Source organism: Taudactylus pleione, unplaced genomic scaffold (genome assembly GCF_031769625.1).
Source record: "Taudactylus pleione unplaced genomic scaffold, aTauple2 ptg000121l, whole genome shotgun sequence".
NCBI lineage: Eukaryota > Metazoa > Chordata > Amphibia > Anura > Myobatrachidae > Taudactylus > Taudactylus pleione.
Window position 1 is genome coordinate 7,522,005 of NW_028284523.1, and position 17,949 is coordinate 7,539,953.

The following is a 17,949-nucleotide window of genomic DNA, read 5'->3' on the forward strand; positions in this document are numbered from 1 at the left end:
AGTCGGCTGTACGAACTATATATTGTGTAGTGTGTACCCAGCAAAACCGTACATGAGAAAATGTGATGCACCTCAACATTGTCCGCAAGCATTATTTTCTGTGGAGTATTCTGCACCGATAGGCTCAGTTGAGCCTGCAGCAGCCTACCGGTCTCCACCTAGGCCATAGCTACTTGCAGAACTTGTGCTTGTTGTGCAGCAGTGAATTCCAAACTGCCTTTTAGCGTCTCCTCCATTTTATCTAAAGTAGGAAGCAAACGCTGACTTCAATAAGAATCCCACAATGATAATACCACTTGTGAGACTGACCTTCAGAATGATGCTATATTTGTCAGGATGACAGACACCTTACATATAAACAAGCCTCTAAATTCCTAGCACTATATGTTGATTGTCCCAATGACAGGAACTGGTACCTATGCAATGCTCTATCCTAGCTTTATCCTCATTGGTAGTTCCTTTTCTTTCTCCAAGGGTAACAGTTTCCTACTTCCCTATATGATTAGCACAATTGCTCTGTTTGGCATGTCTAGCTGCAGCCCCACCCTGCAACTTACCAGCAACGAGAGGTGTATGGCTGGAACACGTAAAAAGATTTTCTGTCCAACCATCCAACTAGTTGATTGGTTGGAATGAAAATCTGGTAAGGTATGACAGCAAATGACAATCAGCAATTTGCTCCCAAACGCCGGAAAATGGACAAAAACTGTTGTTTGAACAAATTGTTTAGATCAAACATTTAACAAACTTGTCTAACGACCATTTTCATCTGTTTTCTGGCATTTAGGAGCAAATTGCTGATTATCAGTTACTCCCATACCTTACCAGATTTTCATTCCAACCAACCAATTAGTTGGATGGTTGGACAGAAAATCTTTAGGTGTGTACCCAGCCTTACTCATACTTGCCTACTTTTGAAAAATCATTTCAGGGAGATTGTAAAAAGCAAAACCTATGAGTGCTGCGGTAAAGTGGGCGTGTACTGCTACATTTCAGAGGGGTGTCATAAAATGTACTTACATTTAAAAGTAAACAAGCCCAAAAGCAGTTAGTACGATCTATTGGGTGATGAAAACACACTGATATTTTTCAGAAAATGCATATAGCCATAGGGATCATTGTGCCCCATAACCAATGCAGTGAAATGGTACTAATGATCCCATTTGAATGTATATAGCTCTGTTTTTTTTTTTTTTTTATATAACAGCTTCATAATGGGGGTAAGGTGCAATCAGGGCGATTGCTAGACTCTTCAGGGAGACATGGAGATTGCTACTATTTCAGGGAGTCACCCTGACAATGAGGGAGAGTTGGCAAGTATGATGTATCTCCTTTACACTATACAGTATATATATAATCCAAGGAAGGAGGTGCACCACTAGCATAATAAAATACAGGGGGAGTTGTGGCACTGATTGAACAAACCCATCCAGAGCTGCCCCTGGCTGAGGGGCGCTCAGCTCCCCACTTTGCAGTGTGTGGTGCTGTGCATACATTTTTAGGGGACGCAACCACTCCTCCACTATTTGGCCACATCCCATCCAGTACCCGGCCCCGCTCTCTACGACACTAGGGGAAACCACAACACTGTAAGATTTTGTCATAATTTGTGGTATATATGGTAGCAGAGTTAATGATATATTGTTAAAGTGAGCGACTTGTCATTCTGGGCGGGTTGTACTAAAGTGAAAAATGACCACGATAATCAGTGCGCACTTGCACCTACCCTATACTAGGCTTAAAAGAGAATCTGAAAACAGTTGTACTTATGCTTCCTGTCAGCTCTGCATAGTTCAGTTACGCTGACATGCCTTCACCGAAGTTTGCCTACTGTATGTGAGAGTGTCCTCCTACAGCCTCGTTCTATTCAGGGGTTTCCAGTTGCCTGTAAACCGTCCTCCTGGCCCAGAATCAGCGTCAGTGACCACAGTCATTAGTTCTTTCCCGTCATTCCCCCTTCTCTCTCCTTCCGACATCTGATTTGGTGCCAGCACCTGACATGAACGCTGTCTCACCTGTGAGGTCTGAAAAATAGGCAGGCAGAAAGTACCACTAGCTTATTCTTACCTTGAAAGAGTCCATACCTCCTTTTCTTTCTGTAATTTTATTAATATTTTGCCATTATAGGAACTCCGCCACATATCTCTCCAAATTGTGACTAAATTAGAAAATCTCTGTTATAGGCCTTATTTATTTACCCTGTGTAACTTAAATGCTTTTATACATGTGTACAAAAGTTTAGTATTTACTATGTTTAAAAATGCATTCTCCTGCTTGCCCCAGGGCTTAGCCTCTTCAGGCATAATTGTAGATGTGACTGAAATGCATACGACTCGCCAACGCCCGTACTTGCGAAGCATGCACAGTGTCCAGTATTGTCTCAGATGTGAGTCTTGCTGAGTAATGTGGCTATATTTCTGGAATACAATTTGAGGTGTTCGTATCTGGTCATCTGCAATTTAGATCTATCTTTGTAGAAGTGGAATCTACAAATGCCCAGATAAGATTTTTTTCCTTGTGGAAGTCACACAAAGTCACAAGTAATAAAATGTGGACAAAATAATATCTGGAGACAGACTGTCATCTACAATCCCAGCCAGAGAGTAAGCGTTACTTCTCCTGGGAAACTGCCACCTTGGTCAAGGGCACACCGCTGACATACAGGTGATACATCGCCACCATGTGGCCATACTCAAAACTTGCCATGTTTATACCAGTACAGATATACATTGAATTTAATTAGACATCTAGGGGTAAATTTACTAAAGTGAGAGTTTTTAGAAAAGAGTTTTACAAGAGATGTTGCCCATAGCAACCCATAAGATTCTACTTAACATTTAACTAGCACCATCTAGAAGATAATAGCTAGAATCTGATTGGCTGCTATAGGCACCATCTCTTCTAAAATTCACTTCTAAAAACTCTCACTTTAGTAAATTTACCCCCTAGTTTCACTCTGACATGTTTATTGTCCTGTTTGAAGGATAATATTATAAATATAGTGTTTCAAAAAAATATGGAGTTTCTCATGATAATATAAAATCCAAACCAGTCTAATGCACTTCCGTTAAGTGGACTTACCAGTCTGGCTTTAATATTACAGTATATGACCATATATGTCATAGATGCAGAGGCCAATTAGTATTTCAGTAATTTCAGTGAATGCCCGCAAACAGTTTTTGAGTTATCTGTACAATTAATGGTTGGATTATTCTGCAGATTATTCCATTTCTGCAACATACATGTACCAATGTGTTCTATTTATTGATGACTTAAAGGGAATGCGTATTTTGCAAAGAAAACAAATAACTATAAATATATATGACAGTTTTAGAACACCCCAATTTAGCAATGTTTATTGAGATGTACCCAGTTCAATGTCTCAATGTACTCTGAAATTAAATCATAGAACAAATAAACAATTGGAGATTTAAAATAAATCATAGAATCATTTTGTTTACCAAATTCCTACATTTGTGATTCCTCAAAGTAGCCACATTTTGCAGATATAGGGGCTGATTCGGGTGAGCCACGTGCAAAGTGGCTGTATTTGCGGGCATCCGTGGAAGCTTCATTTACTGCTTTAAGTTGATGTGAGAATCCCTAGGGCTAATGCAGAGATTTGTGCATCTGCCAGCAGAAACCTGTGTTGCCCATTGATTTTACAGTAGCCACAGCAACTATCATTAATATCTGCACTTGTTCCAGACCCATGCTAGGTGCAAGAGATCTATCAGAAACAAGCTTCCCTTCCCCGTACACACAAAGCATTTGATACATGCTCAGAACACTCCCATGGCACTCCCACAAGTCATGACGGTCCGTGTGCTTATATTGTTGCTGCCCAGTTGCCGACCCGAAACACCCAATATCACAAAGACAGGTTCACCCGAGTTCCATGGTACTCTCTGTTTGCTTCTGTGCACAGAGATCCGTCTGACTAAGAATCAGCCCCATAACCTCTGAACACACTTCTGGCGCTCTTTCTACAATGGAAATCAAATATTCTTCGGGAAGTTCTTCCTATCACTGTTTTTGCTAAGCTAACCTTTTGTTTTTAACCTCTAGCAGTATACTGCTTACCTTTTAGGGGCAGCTCAAGGGGTAGACTGGCAGTGCTATTGTCCGGGGCAGCAGTCACCCCCACTGCCGCCGTCTAGAGTGGCATAGCTGCACTGACTATAGCAGTCAATGATTGACTGCTAAGGTCACATCTGCCCACCACCGCCACCAGGATAGAAGTCCGGACCGGACTCCTCCTAAATTGCTGGGCATGATGTCATCATGCCCGCCTTCCGGAATTGTGATGACTGAAGTGCGGTGAGGCAGGGAACTTCAGTCTCTTCTGTGTTGGTTTGTGGCACCTGTAATTTATAGATCAAGTTTGTTTAGTATCTTGCCTTCTGCCTTTCATTCATAATCAGTTGATGAAAGGCTCCTTGTTGATGTTTTCTGTGTTACAGGTTTAATCCCTGCAATCTTCAGCTTTCCTGTACCGATGTATTGCCAGTAGATCTGCATATGTGTGTATTTACATTTGTCTGCTGTTATGGAATCAAAGGTGGCGAGCATGGTCTTGCTGTAGGTGTTGGTAAATGAGCTAAAATCCATACTGTCAAAAGGGTGGTGCAGGTCTGTGTGCTTGTACCCCTGTCACCCTCTACCTCTCATTCTCACCCACAGCTTCTCCCTATTTCACTCTACCTCTCCTTATCATGCTTTACCTCTCCCTGTCACCCTCTACCTCTCCTTTTCACGCTTTACCTCTCCCTGTCACCCACTGCATCTACCTGTCACACTCTACCTCTTCCTGTCACACTCCACTTATCACTGTCACCCACTGCCTCTCCCTGTCACCTTCTGCGTCTTCCTCCCATGCTCTGCCTATCCGTGTCACCCTCTTTCTCTCCCTGTCATGCACGGTATCTCCCTGTCCCCCACTGCCTCTCTCTGTTACCCTCTTCCTATCACTCACTGCCTCTCCCTGTCACTTACTGCCTCTCTATCCCATGCTGTACCACTCATTATCACCCACTGCCTCTTCCTGTTACCCACAGCCTCTCGCTGTCTACTTCTCAAGCACAGCCTCTCCCTGTCACCATCTTCCGATCACCCACTGGTTCTTCCTGTCACCATCTATCTCTTCCTGTCACCCACTGCCTCTTCCTGTCAAACTCTGTCTCTCCCTGTCATCCAGTGCCTCTTCCTGTCACCCACTGCCTCTCCCTGTCACCCATTGCCTCTACCTCTCCTTGTCACTGTCTGCCTCTCTGTCACCCACTGCCTCTCCCTGTCACTCACTGACACTCCCTGTCACCCAATGCCTCTCCATGTCACTCACTGACACTCCCTGTCACCCACTGCCTCTCCCTGTCATCTAATGCCTCTCCCTGTCAGCCACTGCCACTCCCTGCCACTGACTGTCCCTGTCACCCATTGCCTCTACCTCTCCTTGTCACTGTCTACCTCTCTGTCACCCACTGCCTCTCCCTGTCACTCACTGCTTCTCCCTGTCACTCACTGCATCTCCCTGTCACTCACTGCATCTCCCTGTCGCTCACTGCATCTCCCTGTTACTCACTGCCTCTCCCTGCAACTCACGGACTATCCTTTTCACCCACTGCCTCTCCGTCATCCAATGCCTCAACTTGTCACTCACTGCCTCTCCCTGTCACTCACTGCCTCTCCGTATCACTCACTGCCTCTCCCTGCAACTCACTGACTATCCTTTTCACCCACTGCCTCTCCGTCATCCAATGCCGCAACTTGTCACTCACTGCCTCTCCCTGTCACTCACTGCCTCTCCCTGTCACTCATTGCTTCTCCCTGTCACTCACTGCCTCTCCCTGTCACTGACTGCCTCTCCCTGTCTCTCCCTGTCACCCACTGCTTATCCCTGTCATCCAATGCCTCAACTTGTCACCCAGTGCCTCTCCCTGTCACCCACTGCTTATCCCTGTCACCTATGTCAAAACCGGATAATTGGCGAAGACAGAATCTGTTTGCAATCAGACGCACAATGCAATTCAGTGCTGTTTTCCCCGCATACATACATTTAAAAGCAATGGTCCCGTAACGCAAAAAGGATAATTTAAATGCAATGTTAGTATATAAAGAAATGAATGTTTTCTGTAACTATGGCTTAGTAAATGACAATTGAACTGTGTTTGGAACCGTTCTGATCTACCTTATTTCCACAGCTCTCCGGTGACATCAATATGAAGATCAGAACATGCAGCTATGAAATATGAATGTTAGAGAGAATATCTATTTGAAATGTTGTTTTCCATAGCAGCTTAGATTTGCATGTTGGGGGATACAGAAGGAGGTTGGAGACCTTTTGTATCCATTTGGAATTGTCCAATAAATGCCCTGTAACAGATTTCTCCAAAGGACTGGTTATTCCAGTCTAAACAATAGAGCTAGCTAGCTGGGAGTAGAATCTAATTCAAGTAACCAAAAGGATACTCCCTTTCTGATGACCTCACAGGTAAAAGGGGGCGGGAACATAGCATGCACACACTTGGAGAAACAGACTGGGACACACTTGCAAATTTTAGAAGGAAGAGAGAGGTACACTCCCTGACCAGACAACGGAAGAATATGGATCTCAGTTCCCCTGGGTTGTTGTAGCTAAGTATAAATTGTGCAATATTTAGCCTATTTGGGTGTCTGTGGCTTTTTGGTGTTATTCTGTTATTAGCTTAGCATGGTGTGTGGTTTGTAGTTTTCTAAGGATATTCATGGGTCTGTGTTGGCATGCAGTGGATGATGTGTTGTCTGGTCTGTGCTTTTCATCTGCACTGTAGGGTACAGTGGTCTGTTGTCAGCATGCAGGAAAGGGATTGATTGTGGAATTGTTGTGATATTTGTGAATGATTGATGCTGGTTGATTGAGATCCTCTGATGTGTTCTGTGTTTGGGCCCTGCCATGTGTTCTGTGTTTGGGCCCTGCCATGTGTTCTGTGTTTGGGCCCTGCCATGTGTTCTGTGTTTGGGCCCTGCCATGTGTTCTGTGTTTGGGCCTTGCCGTGTGCTTGAACGGTATCTCTGCTTGGGAGAGATGGGCTTTGTGTGTGCTGTATACTCATGAATGTGATCATAGGGTGGTGTCACGTGTTGTATCGTGGAGGTTGAATTGATGGCAGCTTTGAATGGTCGTGGGTGGTTGCCGTGTGGTGTTGTGTGAATCAGATGGGTATGTTGTCTGCGGTTTGTTGGAGATGGCTTGCCTCCATGTGGGGTGAACAAGGGAAATTGTGATTCTGCCCAGTTGTGGTGTTGTGTGGGTCAGATAGGTATATTGTCTTTGTTGTGGTTGTGGTCATTGATGGATGATTTGCGGAGTTGCAGCTTGGTGCAGGATGGAGTTTGCCTAGGGATCATGAGGCTTGCAAACAAAGGAAAAACATGTGCTTCGGCCCTTCCCCCTCCCCACGGTCTAGTGACTACTGGATGAGGTCTGTTGTAGGTTCAGAGACCATGCGGTTTGGACAATAGGGCAGGAAGCATTCCCAACCCCCCTCACGCACAAACACGCACACCATCACCAGCCATCTTGAACATGTGCTCTCAGCAGACATTGATATATCTCTCATTGTATTTTAATATGTCTCTTTCTCTCTCTCTCTCTCTCTCTCTCTCTCTCGCTCTCTCTCTCGCTCTCTCTCTCTCTTTCTCTCTCTCTCTCTCTGTCTGATATTGCTCATTGTATTTTGATCTTTAATAACCATTTTATGTATTTTAACTGTACCTTATGACCTAATGTTTGTACAATTTATTTGCGCTCATTATTAGATCATAGCGTTGTAACATCTGTACTTTTACCTGAATAATAATCTTTAGCGCTTCGGACCGCTATTCAACTGTCTTGGTATTTCATTAATGGTATAATCAAAATAGCGACATCTTGTGGTTTTAGAAGGTACAGGCAGGTTTTGTCTTAGAGGTTTATAGGCAGGTTTTGTCTTAGAGGTTCTAGGCAGGTGAATCTTAGAGGTTTATAGGCAGGAATATATTTTTTAAATTTTTAACATTTACAAATTTAACAGTGGGGGCTCGCATCGGTTTATCACACTATCTGATACACGATAACAATAGGTCAGTCCTCTCTCAGCAAAAGGGTGGAGGCGCCTTTTGAGAGACGCATTAGTCTCTCATTACCACAGTGTTGCTGAGAGCGTACTGCCGGTTATTGTGTAGAGGAAGCGCTGATCAGAATCCAGGGACAAGAAAGGAAAAAGTTTCTTTTTCCTTTGTTGATAGAACCTTACGTTTAGAGGGGTGCCGCAGTATTGAGTATGCGGCTGAGATGCATTTTTGCGTACGCAGTTAAAAAGTCATTATACGCTTGTGTGGTAGTCGCATAATTGTATATGCGGCCGGTCGCACAATAAGCGTATACGCACTTCCGGTTCTGCTGCCACATGTTTGAACAAAGCCATTAAGGTTTACATTTTTTTTTCTATCTACCAATATCTGGTTAAACGTTTATTTTCTGCGCAGAGAAATAGTGTGTAACAGTGAGTGTTGGACAGTTAAGGGTATCATATGATCCTTAAGGGCTAGGTGCAAGGGTTAGCCTAGTCGCTCGGTAAGCAGCTTTACCGTTCAGTACACAGAGCAGGTGTATGGTTTGTTATTTTTGTTAGGGACCGGCTCTCAGTGTGACTGCAATGTTCAATAATATTTGAGCATTATAGTTGAGCCGCACTAGGTGTGATTGTGAGCTGAGAGAGAACAGGTGAGCGTGGCGCATCTAGAAATAACGTCCGTAGGTGAGCGTGGCGCATCTAGAAATAACGTCCGTAGGTGAGCGTGGCGCATCTAGAAATAACGTCCGTAGGTGAGCGTGGCGCATCTAGAAATAACGTCCGTAGGTAAGTGAAAATATCTTGATTGTCTTTCACCGGCTTAAATCTTTATTGAAAAGCGTAGGAGTTGTCTCAGAATGGGAGCCACGCAAACAGTAGAAATGTTAGGCAATGATGTGCTGCTAATGGAGGAATATGATGAGAAAGAGTGTTAGACCGTTTCCCAGACTTGGTAGTTTTGATAAAAATGTGTTAGACAATGTCCAGGATCACATCAGTATGGTGCGATCCCGAGAGAAAAAGATTAAGTATTTTGAATGTTTAAAAAAAATATGGCAGCATGAAGGGGATGCGTGGCTTAACAATGTGCAAACGACGCAAACTAGCGTCGTGAGCACATTACCATAGAATAAACCCGCAGCGCTGAATTGCAATGCGTGCGAGCTGCGAAATAGCGCGCACGTGTGGCACGGTAGCGTTGTGGAAGGTAGTACAGATGGTTCACGCACACCACCACCGTCATATGGGGGTGTAGGTACAGTCAATGTGAAAACCCATAAAAATGTAAGAGATCCAGAGTGAGGTAGCTTAACTATTGTTTATTTTCTCCCTCCCATACCCCAACTACCAGTGCCCTCTTGCTTCCATATAAGGGAGAGGTACACTGCACATAGACACGAAAGCCTCGGGGTCCCAGGGACTAACCCAGTATTGTTTGTCAAAGCTTTATAGAACTGTTATGTTTAAATGATATTAAACTGTTGTGCTTTATCTTTCACATACAGGACGCAAGGCTGCGAAAGACATACGACAGCCATACCCGGCTAAGGTTAAATATTTGGAGTATTGCCCTACTCAGGGGACAAGGAAACAATAGAACCGTAGACATTTATAACAGAATTTTTTTTATTGCAGGAATTTTTGTATCAATACTGTATCCTTAGAATTAGTGATGGAAGGGATACTCATTTCACAAGTAATATCTTTTACAACATGTGTAAGGTGATAGGTACTAGTTTCAAGATCATCCCAGACCACCTGTCTGTCTCCCGTTGAGATACTGTTTGCCAGGTAGCCTCATGTGAAAATATTATGAGGTTACTGTGCAGGTTCTCATGACAATGTGTAAGAACAACAGGAATTGAAGTGTTATTTACTAACATGCCTGAAGCAAACTGTAATGATGTTAAACCTGGAGAAAAATTCATTTGATCTAATAATTTCTTGTGTTCAGATTGCCTGATTGATTGGGGGATAGAACCATATCCGATGTGTTAACGAAATTCTACATCCTCAAAGGGTGGCCGACTAAGATGCCAGAGTCCATTCCACCAAATACAGGGAGGATTAATCTACCGGGGGAGATGCAAGGCGGAGACGAGGCCGATAGCATGGACCTGTCGATCGCGAGCTTGTGCCGGGAAGATTAAAAGGTGACTGTGAGCTATCTGAGCTAAAGAAATTGCAGATCAGTGTTGCAGCAATGGACCAGTCCGCTGTGTTCATTTTTGTATTCTTTTTCAGAGTTTTCACCATCCTGGGTTGCTCGGGGATTCCTGGTTTCGGTGATGGGGTACTGATACAGACAATGGGAGCTGATGTCGACATTGATGCAGAGGAGTCGAAAGGAGGAGTGCTATACCAATCCAGGAGAGTGCCGGTCCAATATGTAGTGTATAATAATGTAGCCTGAGTTTGAGTGGTCATGCATGGATATAACGTTTATGTTGTTATAAGTCATCTTAGGTAATGCAGTCCCAACCCCTTCCAAGGCTCCCCTTATAGGATAGGTGCATCCCCACATCTTTCCCATGATCCCTTAAGGATCCGCGGTGTGCGTATAAGGGCAGTTTTATGTCCTTCCCGGGGAGACGCATTATCTGAATGGTTCAAATGACCACACTGTGTCATACCATAATAACATTGAACGGTATATTCTCATGCATGGCTAAACAGATTCAGAACAGGTTGTGATAGCGCCTGATTGGCTATCAAAGGGTGGACTGTCAAAACCGGATAATTGGCGAAGACAGAATCTGTTTGCAATCAGACGCACAATGCAATTCAGTGCTGTTTTCCCCGCATACATACATTTAAAAGCAATGGTCCCGTAACGCAAAAAGGATAATTTAAATGCAATGTTAGTATATAAAGAAATGAATGTTTTCTGTAACTATGGCTTAGTAAATGACAATTGAACTGTGTTTGGAACCGTTCTGATCTACCTTATTTCCACAGCTCTCCGGTGACATCAATATGAAGATCAGAACATGCGGCTATGAAATATGAATGTTAGAGAGAATATCTATTTGAAATGTTGTTTTCCATAGCAGCTTAGATTTGCATGTTGGGGGATACAGAAGGAGGTTGGAGACCTTTTGTATCCATTTGGAATTGTCCAATAAATGCCCTGTAACAGATTTCTCCAAAGGACTGGTTATTCCAGTCTAAACAATAGAGCTAGCTAGCTGGGAGTAGAATCTAATTCAGGTAACCGAAAGGATACTCCCTTTCTGATGACCTCACAGGTAAAAGGGGGCGGGAACATAGCATGCACACACTTGGAGAAACAGACTGGGACACACTTGCAAATTTTAGAAGGAAGAGAGAGGTACACTCCCTGACCAGACAACGGAAGAATATGGATCTCAGTTCCCCTGGGTTGTTGTAGCTAAGTATAAATTGTGCAATATTTAGCCTATTTGGGTGTCTGTGGCTTTTTGGTGTTATTCTGTTATTAGCTTAGCATGGTGTGTGGTTTGTAGTTTTCTAAGGATATTCATGGGTCTGTGTTGGCATGCAGTGGATGATGTGTTGTCTGGTCTGTGCTTTTCATCTGCACTGTAGGGTACAGTGGTCTGTTGTCAGCATGCAGGAAAGGGATTGATTGTGGAATTGTTGTGATATTTGTGAATGATTGATGCTGGTTGATTGAGATCCTCTGATGTGTTCTGTGTTTGGGCCCTGCCATGTGTTCCGTGTTTGGGCCCTGCCATGTGTTCTGTGTTTGGGCCCTGCCATGTGTTCTGTGTTTGGGCCCTGCCATGTGTTCTGTGTTTGGGCCTTGCCGTGTGCTTGAACGGTATCTCTGCTTGGGAGAGATGGGCTTTGTGTGTGCTGTATACTCATGAATGTGATCATAGGGTGGTGTCACGTGTTGTATCGTGGAGGTTGAATTGATGGCAGCTTTGAATGGTCGTGGGTGGTTGCCGTGTGGTGTTGTGTGAGTCAGATGGGTATGTTGTCTGCGGTTTGTTGGAGATGGCTTGCCTCCATGTGGGGTGAACAAGGGAAATTGTGATTCTGCCCAGTTGTGGTGTTGTGTGGGTCAGATAGGTATATTGTCTTTGTTGTGGTTGTGGTCATTGATGGATGATTTGCGGAGTTGCAGCTTGGTGCAGGATGGAGTTTGCCTAGGGATCATGAGGCTTGCAAACAAAGGAAAAACATGTGCTTCGGCCCTTCCCCCTCCCCACGGTCTAGTGACTACTGGATGAGGTCTGTTGTAGGTTCAGAGACCATGCGGTTTGGACAATAGGGCAGGAAGCATTCCCAACCCCCCTCACGCACAAACACGCACACCATCACCAGCCATCTTGAACATGTGCTCTCAGCAGACATTGATATATCTCTCATTGTATTTTAATATGTCTCTTTCTCTCTCTCTCTCTCTCTCTCTCTCTCTCTCTCTCTCTCTCTCTCTCTCTCTCTTTCTCTCTCTCTTTCTCTCTCTCTCTCTGTCTGATATTGCTCATTGTATTTTGATCTTTAATAACCATTTTATGTATTTTAACTGTACCTTATGACCTAATGTTTGTACAATTTATTTGCGCTCATTATTAGATCATAGCGTTGTAACATCTGTACTTTTACCTGAATAATAATCTTTAGCGCTTCGGACCGCTATTCAACTGTCTTGGTATTTCATTAATGGTATAATCAAAATAGCGACATCTTGTGGTTTTAGAAGGTACAGGCAGGTTTTGTCTTAGAGGTTCTAGGCAGGTGAATCTTAGAGGTTTATAGGCAGGTTTTGTCTTAGAGGTTCTAGGCAGGTGAATCTTAGAGGTTTATAGGCAGGAATGTATTAAAAGGTTTATTTAAAATTTAACACCCACTGCTAACCCGTCACCCGCTGCTTATTCTTGTCACCCACTGTCTCTCCCTGTCACCCACTGCCTCTCCATTTCACTCACTGACACTCCCTGTCACCCATTGCTTATCCCTGTCACTCACTGCCTCTCCCTGTCATCCACTGCCTCTCCCTGTCACTCACTGCCTCTCCCTGTCACTCACTGCCTCTCCCTGTCACTCACTGCCTCTCCCTGTTATCCACTGCCTCTCCCTGTCACTCACTGCCTCTCCCTGTCACTCACTGCCTCTCCCTGTCACTCACTGCCTCTCCCTGTCACCCACTGCCTCTACATGTCACCCACTGCCTCTCCATGCCACTGACTGTCCCTGTCACCCACTGCCTCTCCCTGTCACCCACTACCTCTCCCTGTCACCCACTGCCTCTCCCTGTCACTCACTGCCTCTCCCTGCCACTCGCTGACTGTCCCTGTCACCCACTGCATCCCCCTGTCACTCACTGCCTCTCAATGTCACCCACTGCCTCTCCTTATCACACACTGCCTCTCCTTATCACACACTGCCTCTCCTTATCACACACTGCCTCTCCTTATCACACACTGACTCTCCTTAACACACACTGACTCTCCTTGTCACCGTTACCTTTGTACCATTTCAGATTTTCAGTGGTGTGAATTGCTCAAGTTTCAATAAATACTGGAAATATCGGGGTGTTCTAAAACTTTTCACTGGTAATATATGCCTGGCATAAACCTGGATGCTTATACTACTTGTGTTGACTTGCACATATCTTGCGATAGTTGCGGCTTTGCATATACATGGAACTGCACCAATGTTATCTATCATATCAACAAATCTCTGTGTGTTCTATATGTTATATGTTAAACATTGTATGTGTTATTCCCATGTCCATCACATCTCCTAATCTCTGTGTGCTCCATATGTAGTACATTGTATCTATTATTCCTGTGTCTCTCACATTACCTGATCTCCATGTGTTATATATGTGTTACATTGGGTTTTGTTTATTCACTAGTACTGCAGTTTGGGCTTCATTTACAGCTATGAGCAAACCCAACTAGAAGGTGAAAATGTTCACCTGGACAATTCATGTTACCATGCAAAGCTGGGAAATGCAATATATATATATATTTTTTGTGGTATGAAGGGAAACTGCTGCCTGCTTTAGTATGTAGCATGCTTATATTGTGTAATCTTTAATATTGTGTAATCACATGTTCCACCCAACTCTACATATGCATGCACAGTTTAAATCTGCCCCTCCTGCAGAGAAAGATGATTTTGCTAAGATGTTGAATTCCACCTACTACAGTAATTTTACTTACTGAAAACCAGGCCCTGTATAGACAGTATTACTGTATTCCTGTGTCTACCATGTATCCAGATATCTGTGTGTTCTGTAGGTGATACATTGCTGCTCGTTCAGAGGGTACACATATAATAGTGCATTTGCGCTAGGTGTACATCAGGTGTAGCAAGTGTGTATACTTACACTACAGATATGGAATAGCCTATATGAACTCAATCTAATAATAATAATAATAATAATAAAATAATGGATTGTTATGTACAATATTGTCTGCATAGTGTTATTTATACATGTGAAAGGCCAATTCCTATTGTATCTATTAATCCTGTGCGTCTCCCATTGCCTGTGTTCTCTATATGTGATAACGGGTTGGGTATGAAATGTCGATGGCCGGGAAGCTGTCTGACTAAACCCCGACACCGCAAGCCCGAACGCTGAAGATCCTGACTGGGGACGGTAAGTACCATAACCCTCCCCTCTCCCCCCCTAACCCTCCCTCAGTAGTGCCTAACCCTAACCTCCCGCCCGGTGGTGCCTAACCCTAACCTCCCCCTGGGGGTACCTAAACCTACCCCCCCACACTAAACCTAACCCTCCCGAGGTGGTGCCTAACCCTAACCTCTCCCCAGGGGTGCCTAAATCTAACTCCCCCCTCCCCGCACCCTAAACCTAACCCTCTCGGGGTGGTGCCTAACCCTAAGACCCCCCAGGGGTCCCTAAACCTAACCCTCCCCCCTGCGGCTAAGTGCTAACACTGCCCGGCTTAACTTCATTCGGGAAGCCATCTGTCTAGATTACGGTGTCGATATATAGACGGCCGTCGGGATTTCGACGCCTGTCTTTAGTCCTGCATCGGTATTTAGATTTTGACTGTATCCCGTGATAACTACTATATCACACTTGCACATTGATTTGTCTCCTACCTGTGTAGCCCATAACTGCAGCACCATAATCTTGGATTGTTCTTCATCAGGCACCTGCAGATCCTCTAGGTGGTGCAGATAGTTTTCTAGCCAATTACTTTTCCTCTCTTTCCTCTTCAGTTTCTGGGAGTTCATGATATGCCAGAGGTTCTCTCTAACTAAGCTCATCGCCTTCTTTTCATCTGCAAATAGAGATGTTATTCTAAATGTGTTTTAAAGGCTAATAATACATAAATGCTGTGAGTGATGTTGATTCACATGTGAAAGTAATAATATGTCCTCATGATAAAGACTGGTGATGGGTGATGCGGTTGTGCTTTTACTGATAATTAGTACAGTCAATACTATTATTTTAAAGAACCTACTGTAAGGAAACGAAAGGAAATTCTTGCATCCTAAATAGTTTGTAATAGGATGTGATGTAAAATCATACAGTCATTACATCAACATTTTAAGAACATTTTCAGATTCTTCCACTTATATTGAATATCTCCCTAACTGGCCTATTTATGAAAGCGATATAATCACTTACTCCTGTTTAAAATGTGTTTTCACGGAAGTTAGGGCTTCTTCCTATCTATTAAAGGTCAGACCCCAGCAGAGATACTATTTGCCAGTGTCCTGTGGGGAAAACTATCTAAGAAGGATCATGGCAGTACATGTACTCCTGCAATCCTATCATCAGGATGAGGATAGCAGGAGCATCCCAGAGAAAATCAATGCTTTATTTAAATAAAGCATGTTTGGAAAAAATATATAGATTAATTTTTAAAAAAAATTCTTTCTATATTTCTAAACATTTTCTAACATTTTATGTTTTAATTTAAAAAATTTTTTTGCTGAAAGTGGAAGCCCAAGCTTTGAGATTTGGTACAATGCTTCCCCCTAGTGGATTGCTGATACACAATATACTGCCTAATATATACACATCCATTATAAATAGTTTAATGCATAGTTTATAAATGAAGTTTAATGGAATCAATAATATTAATGTTGATTCATACAATATGTGACAAAGATTTTAATTCCATTTGTTACTTATTGCACAGTCTCATTAATAGGCAAAGAGTGAATCTCTAACTGTGTTGGAACTCCATTGTCAAAATCGCCTACTAATAAAGTCTCATTGTACAGTGGGCCTGATTCAGACCCGCTCACGAGCGCACAGTGCTCACAAGCGGGTCGATGGTCCCCCACTGCGCATGCGTACACCGGAGACAGCTCCGGCGTGCGCATGTGCGAGACCCGGCCCACGTCGGGCGCTCCTTCGCTACGGGTCTCGCACCAAAACGGGGCGGCTGTCGATTATGATTGACAGCTCGCCCCATTTTGGAGGCGGGCAGGGGGGATGGTTGGCCAAACGGAGGCGTTCCCGAAAGGAATGCCTGCCGTTTGGGGGCAACCTCAGTAGTGAGCTTCCGGGCTCTAATAGAGCCGGAAGTTCACTGGGGCTTACGGTGGACGAGACCCTACCACAAGGGTCTCGTCGCAAGCCCGATGGTCGCAACCATCGCAACAATCACCTGGCCGCTCACAAAAGCTGTGGGTGGTCACCCACAGCTTAGCGAACGGCCAGGAGGCCAGCTCTCAAAACAAAAAAATGCTGCTCTGATTCAGAGCGAGTGCTCTGAAAGAGCGTCCAGCTCTGAATCAGACCCAGTGCACATAGTGACTGCTATAGTACAGAGAGCATTCTAGTGACCAGTATACTATACAGGGATCGTACTTGTGTACAATATACCTTTAAGTGATCATGAATAGACCCCTTAGGAACATAAATTTGTTGCTTCACAACAACACATCTTATACTACATTTATCCATTCCTCTCAATATTTGGTTGAAGCTGAACAACTGTGGGTGAGGCACACGCACGATAAGCGGGCGCATGGGTACGCATCACACAGACATGGCCAATGCTTAAGTTCATTTACCTTTCACGGCCGCACACAGAGCAGCTCTGAGTGGAACTTAAATCTCCACCTGCTCTGGTAGGTAAAGACAATACAAATCAGGATATAGCCTTTAAATCGGGATTGTCCCACTGACATCAGGACAGTTGGGAGGTACGAATTATCTGTTACATGCTGGACATGATCTTAATGTACACTTTGGGTGCAGTTTTTCTTTATTAAAAGATGGGTTTGAGTATTGATGATGATGATGATGGTTATTTATATATATCACTTGGAACCTCTTATCTCCCTAGGAAAATTAACGAAGAAATGGTGCTACCTGCACATAATAGGCCTCGTGCGCTTTTCATTAGCAGTCGATCAAGTTTTCTGAATTCATTGTAAACTTCCTGAGAATGACTTATATCCTTTACATGAGATGATGACTCTGAGCCAAAGAGGGTTAAATATCCAGCTCTGAAACACATCAAACAACAATTCCCAGAAAGATGACTTAATGGAGGTAAGATTTGAAGAAATAAACTGAATAAAATATACCTGTAATAAAACATACCTTAACATGATTCCATATGTGAAGTTGAATAATCTGTCTTCCCTCCATGTTGCCCCTGACACGCTGCTATCGTTTAGTATTATAGAAAGATTGTGCAGCATTGAGTTTGTAAGGTGCGGCAAACTCTGGTTTTGTAGGTGACTAAATATAAATAAAACATATGAAAAGTAACTTAAAAAAATAAAAAATCCCCCATACATGCGTTAATTTTTTTTCCAGATAACTAAAATGAGGGTGCGCCCACTACACACATTGTGACGAGGCAAAATACATTAACAATAAGTATTTAATACGGTCTCTCACAGACTACACCTCAGCAGTGAG

The 17,949-nt window shown here is 43.6% G+C and overlaps 1 protein-coding gene across 1 annotated transcript in view; it reads right to left on the reverse strand.

The window, feature by feature from the left end:
* Window positions 1-17,949, reverse strand: part of PTGIS (prostaglandin I2 synthase) — a 132,758-nt gene that overhangs the window by 83,042 nt on the left and 31,767 nt on the right. The window contains exons 4-6 of the mRNA XM_088472177.1: window positions 17,626-17,766; window positions 17,392-17,528; window positions 15,159-15,340 (exon numbers count right to left, since the gene is read on the reverse strand). Coding sequence (XP_088328303.1) covers window positions 15,159-15,340; window positions 17,392-17,528; window positions 17,626-17,766 — 460 coding nt within the window. The remainder of the gene's footprint in view (window positions 1-15,158; window positions 15,341-17,391; window positions 17,529-17,625; window positions 17,767-17,949) is intronic.